Source organism: Patagioenas fasciata, chromosome 5 (genome assembly GCF_037038585.1).
Source record: "Patagioenas fasciata isolate bPatFas1 chromosome 5, bPatFas1.hap1, whole genome shotgun sequence".
In the NCBI taxonomy this organism is placed as follows: domain Eukaryota; kingdom Metazoa; phylum Chordata; class Aves; order Columbiformes; family Columbidae; genus Patagioenas; species Patagioenas fasciata.
In genome coordinates this window covers 65,677,096-65,683,095 of record NC_092524.1, presented here as the reverse complement: position 1 = coordinate 65,683,095, position 6,000 = coordinate 65,677,096, and the positions used below count along the sequence as shown (strand labels likewise).

Here is a 6,000-nt window from a genome sequence, read left to right as displayed (position 1 = left end):
ACGATTCACGTTCCTTTTATTTGCTAACAACACCAACCGAAAAAACAAACTATGTGCAAAGATCTTTTATTTCTGTTCTTTCCTCATCAAGATGTGAAACTGATAGATGAGCTATGTACTACAGGCGATCTGGTTGTTGGACTTTACCATTTTGTAAGGGTGAAGCATGTGTGGATCATGAGAGGTGAGACAGAGAGAAAATGCTTCTTTGCACATTATGTGTCCAGTTTGCAAATGTCAAGATAATCCCAGTGGCAACAAGAAGGAGAACTTTTACATTTAGTAACATTTATTTCTGCATTCGGTATCAAGTACATAAGTGCAAATATTCAGAGTCCATAATTAAGTCAATTAGGAACTACAGAGAATGTAATACAAATTGTAATAAATTTAACATGCTGTAACTTTCCAGTTACCATACATGTAAATCAGCCTGTCAATCCCTTACGACAAAAGTACTGGGTTTTCTTTTCACCTTTTTGAGTTATACAAAACTGATTACCATAAGTACCGATTACTGTTCATTTTATTTGTGCTGGAAAACACTAAAACATCAGTCTACAATTCTATATAGTTAATAAAGATGAATCCAACCAGCAACCCAGTGACGTAGAAGCAATTTTAACTATTGCATCGGTGCGCTAAGCAGGAAAGCCCCTAGCCACATGTAACATTAAAAGTTATAGAAGCAATGCCAATAGAAGAAGGAAAAACACTAAAAAAATAAAATAAAAAAAGGTCAATATTATTTAGGCTCTCACCATCATGCACTTTATAAGCAACACAAAAAACCACATCTAGTACACTTTTCTCTTTACTATACTTTAGTGCTTGACACAAGTGATTGCAAATATTCTAAGTGCAGAAGCAGCAGGGGAAAAGCACTGCTTCCGAATTTTATGTTTCTAATATTATGGTGTCGAGAAAATAAGAACAATAAGTTTGCAGTAAAGTGTGAGAACAGAATTGTTTCACTCCAGATTTCCCCATTATTCACTACTACAGTCGACGAATTTTTGATGTCTGCTTTACTCTGCCTTTCTCTTAGCACCTGGGATTTTAGCTTGAATCCTAGAAATAAAGAAGAAAAAAAACAGAAGGATTATATGGTCAAGCTGATATTCAATCCCAGCAGATCCCCACTTGGAAGCTTAGCCAGGGACAATCTTCTCTTTAGCTTGTGTTTGGTGTGTTGTTTCAACCGGTGGATTAGACACTAATGAGGAAAAGGGGTGATGCCTATCTGTCTGTTCTTACAGGCCCCAGTCGTAAATGGCCCGGGTTTTGATGGTTCATGTAACCATGGGAGATGCTCAGTGATATGCTTCCCAGCTTCATTGTCCTACAATGATCTATGGTCTATTGGAAGCCAGGAAGGAAGTTTAAAGAAAGAATATTGAGTACAGACTTTTGGTCCCACCCAAGTCTAACTGTTTTGCAGAATCACAGAAATACTGGCTGGAAAGGACTCCTGGAAGCCTTTGAATCAAACTCCTACCTGAGGCAGGACTATCACCAATGCTAGATCAGGTTGGCCACACCTTTGTCTTGCTGCATCTTGAAAACCTCCAAGGAAGGAGGTTCTGGTACCTCCCCACGTAGCCTGCTCCAGTGCTGTCCTAATCTCCTAGTGAAGAAGTTTCTCCTGATGTCCAACATCAACCTCCTAAGCTGGATTTACCTGGTTATAACATGTGCCACTATTCAGAAGTGTTTGGCTCCATCACCTTGTAACTTCCCATCAAGTATTGATAGGCTCCTGTGAGATGCTCCTTAGCTCCCTCCTCACCACGCTAAACAAACCCAGTTTCCTCAGCATCTCCTTGTGTGTCACTTGCTCTCTGCACCTCACCATTTTGTTACTTTCCATTGGATACGTGTTATTCAGTCAACTTTTGCAAAGCCAGAGATATAAACTGCTGAGATGCATGGATCTACCTTCCAGTCCAGCCATCCTACTTCAGTAATTCTCAAGGATCGAGAACTATGCTTAGACCCTCACTGTGCCCTTAAAGATCCCACAAAAGCTTGTGATACAGGTAACGCATTAGGAACTAGAGCAGACTGCACCAAAAATTTCATCCAGGTCTTCTGCACATTCCATGGTGGTCTGAGACACTCAAGACCATGATGCTTCCAGGTATTTTCTTTCTGTAACAGGGTAGTGTTCTAATTCCCATTTTATTCACTAGCGGTGTTATTAACTTTAAAGGACACAGTCCCTGAATGCAAAAACCCATGCTGGGGGTGGCCAGTGGGGAAGGGAGTTAACATATTCCTCTGGTTTGTCTTGGCCAGGTAAAAGTATGGACATCAGTCCCTGGTTGGGCAGGAGATGGGAGAGAAGGATGTAGGGGCACAGCTCTGCTCAGTTTGCACTCAGCTGAGGACCGTGTTCCTCTGGGGATCTGCCCTCCCACAGGCTCCTTCACACCACGAGTTCAGAGTTCAGAGAAGGGCAATGAAGCTGGTGAACAAGTGACATGATAAGAGGAAATGACCTCAAGTTGCATCAGAGGAAGTTCACATTGGACATTAGGAAAAAATGCTTCACAGAAAGGATTAAGTACTGGAACAGGCTGCCTAGGGCAGTGGTGGAGTCACCATCCTTGGAGTGGTTTATGAGACATGTAGATGAGATTCTTACGGACATGGTTTAGTGCCCGAGTTAGGTTAATGGTTGGACTTGATGAACTTAAGGGTCTCTTCCAACCAAAATGATTCTATGATTCTATGGTTCCATGCCATGAGTCGGGGAGAACACGACAGGGCATGGTGTCCTCAGGACCACCCAGCTCGTAGCCACCCCCAGTGAACCACAACCTCACAGCAAGACTTTTGGTCCAGTCTGCTGCTGAACTCACTTTGCCACAACAGTGTTTATGTGGGTCCGGACCAGTCCCAAGTATTGGTCAATCTGTGCCTGCAAAGAGCAAAAGGAGAACAAGTCAACCAGGGATCAACAAGGCAGAACCACCCAGAAACCCAGCCACACCATGCAGACAGACTTACCTGGTACTTGTCGTATACAACAGGGAGAGTAAACATTGACACCACAGCTGAGGAGAAAAAGAGCACACTATTAGATTCCTGCCCACCAGATCCCTCCAGAGAAGAGACCTACTTCTGTGACAAACACGTATCATGCCACCCGGTCAGCTGATCCACCAGGGATCTTTGTATTAAAAATGAACTTTGCTCAAACCTCCCAAATATGGAATTTCCCATTGCTCTGGGACCAGTAGCTGCAAAACCGTAAAACACAAATTAGTTCTAGCATGAGGGACGGTGTAATGGGAATAATGAATATCTAGTGGAAAGGAAAATAAAAGTTGATGGTTTAACTGTAGGGAAGGCACAATGAGGATAGGCTGTTTTGTCTAAGTAGATACCACGAGGGAGTTAAAATTAAAAATAGATTTTAAAAGAAATGTTAATTTTTACCCATTATCAGAAGAGTCAGGCCATTGAAGAGGGCTCCCACGTAAGTCAGCAGCCACATTAGTACTGCAAACTAAATTAAAGACTGATCATTACATCACCTCCGGTGCCAGCATAAGAAGAAATTAGTGCACTTAACTAGCTAAGATAATAGCACATTAGCCTTTTCTAATGTGTAAGGGGCCTTGTTAAGTAAGACACATTAGGAACTAGGTGCTTTTTCTGGGTGTATAGACCCCATCCTCCATTATGCTCTTCACTGCTTCTAACCCTCTTAGCTGAGCTTTCATGTATATCTAGAGCTTAATTGCATACATTTAGGGGTCTGCATTGAGCATGGCATAGGCAGATTTCTGCATCCCATTTTAATGATGTCAGGGGTCATCCCACACAGGTTAATGACAGCCCCACAGTGATAACCCCCATGACTGAAAACTCTCGAGGCTGGGAGATGGGTATGTTTTTCTAAAACTCTTCAGTAATTTAGGAGTCTAACCCTAAAGCCTTCTCTCTCAATGATCTTTCCTTTGCTCTGAAGAACACCTACCAGGGTGTAAGGCTGAAAATAAATATCTCAGCAGGGAGGGAAAGAAGACTTTCCTCCATAGCAGGAAATTAGAGGAAATCTAAATTAACACAAGTACTAGCAGGGAATACACCATTTTGTGGCAAAGTCATAGAAAGCATGACACAGAGATGCTTCTAGAACTACAGTGGTGCTAAGCTGCTCCTACAACTTTTATAATTCCTGTATTACAGATCAATACATTCAAAAGCAGTTTGCCAAACTTCTCAACGGCTGGAAACAAGCAGTTTGTAAATTAAAAAGGAGAGCAGCTTTTCTATTTGGAGCTATACAAAACTAGGTTTATGATGGCACCGTCAATATGGGAAGCAGTACTTTGAGATGTAGACTGATCCTCTAGAGAGGGGTTAAAAATATTTAAAGCAATCCTACTTTTAAAGAATCCACGAGGTCCTGAACGAGAAAGAGTCTCCTCAGCTCTTTGACTGTGCTGTTCACGTATAGCTGGAGACAGTCTGTGTATTTCTGAATCTGGTCCTGTGAAAGATTCATTTCCATCTCCAAGTAGGCTCTGCCATAAAAACACAGGTCCAGTTACAAACCTGGCCAGGTTCACCTGCTGTTCATGCTCGTGCCCATCTGCCCCATCACTCTGTCCTCCCCTGACCTAATTTCTTTGTGCTGGAGCAATGTGTCCCCCTTCCTGAAGGCACAGAGCCACCAGACACTGTCTTTGCCTTGCGTGACCCATCTCCTCGGGCAATTGCAGGCTGACGCAGGGCTGTTTGCCTCCAGCCTTGCCCTCTCCCCACGCAGACCCTGGTCTTGATGGGATCTCTCTCTTCACTCCATGCAAATGGGGATGCCAATCCCAGCTGGGGGGACAAGGGTTCCCCACAACCTTCTGTGCAACAATGCTGCTCAAGTCAAACAGAAGGAGCAGCACCACAAAGAGACTTTTGTTCAGTATGTGTGTTTGCAAACCAGGTCGGATCCGTGACCTGGTTTACCAACTTGTTGGCACAGCAGAGGAGAAGGGATGTCTGCTGTCCTGGAGCAAACCACCCCAAGGAGGGTGGGGAGGGCACCATATTGGCACTGGCACCAGCCCCTGGGGTGATGGATTGTCACATCACAGCCAAGCAGTGCTGGAGAAAACATAGAAATAGTTTCCTTCTACACCCAGAAGAGTGTGCCCAGAAACAATACCCTTCCTGCTTGCAGAGATACTGTGTTATCAGTAGCTCTAATGAAACTCTCTCTGTGTTTGCTTAAAATTTTCTGGATGTTTTGAATTTCAGGAAAAAAATACCCACATCTCAGAGGATGATGGCTTTTGTGTTGCTTTCTTTTTTTTATTATTTATTTATTTGTTTTCTCCCCAGGATCTGAGCCAACATAGCCTCACAGCTCTTGAGACACCGGACAACAGAAAAAATTATTTCCCCTGTTATGAACAAGAAAATAATTTTATCCAGTATAAAAGCAACGTGAATTGCCACTGGGAGTGGATCCTTCGCAAGATAAACGGCCCCTGGCATTGACTGCAAATCACTCACTTGAAGGGGTGGCCCTCGTCCGTCTTCTGCACAGCCTGTAGGACCGATTTGTAGATTCTGAAGCTAATGGTGGCTGAGAGGCCGGCGAGGGCCAGGTAAGCCACAACGCTGACGACGCTGAACTGGGTCAGGGAGAAGAGCAGCAAGAGGAGGCTGCCGAACATGATCCCTGTCTGCTTGATGTCACGCCAGTACAACAGGTCGATAGCTGGAGAGAGAAGACCAACATGTTAAAGGCAGGAGCTGGAAGGGCATCGAGGATGGTCACCATGGCCGCTGCGATGCTCAAAGTTCTTGCAGGAGGGTGAAGGGAGGAACGATGCTCCTGCTCACATCAGCATCGACAGGTACTCCTCAACAGAAGCACCGAAGTCACTTCAGCAACACACTGAGGAAATGACAACTGATAACCTACTTGAAATCCTGGTATTTCATGCATCTGTGTCTGGGTTAGAGAAGATGGATGAAGATCTC

General features: G+C 43.9%; 1 protein-coding gene across 5 annotated transcripts in view; it reads right to left on the bottom strand.

The window, feature by feature from the left end:
• Positions 1–271: 271 nt before the first annotated feature.
• Positions 272–6,000, bottom strand: part of RTN1 (reticulon 1) — a 121,907-nt gene continuing 116,178 nt past the window's right edge. For all 5 annotated transcript variants that reach the window (XM_065838874.2, XM_071809759.1, XM_071809758.1 and 2 more), the window contains 6 exons: positions 5,527–5,734; positions 4,400–4,538; positions 3,445–3,514; positions 3,013–3,059; positions 2,865–2,923; positions 272–1,071 (listed from right to left, as the gene is read on the bottom strand). In XM_065838874.2, coding sequence (XP_065694946.1) covers positions 1,029–1,071; positions 2,865–2,923; positions 3,013–3,059; positions 3,445–3,514; positions 4,400–4,538; positions 5,527–5,734 — 566 coding nt within the window. In that variant the 3' untranslated portion in view covers positions 272–1,028. The remainder of the gene's footprint in view (positions 1,072–2,864; positions 2,924–3,012; positions 3,060–3,444; positions 3,515–4,399; positions 4,539–5,526; positions 5,735–6,000) is intronic.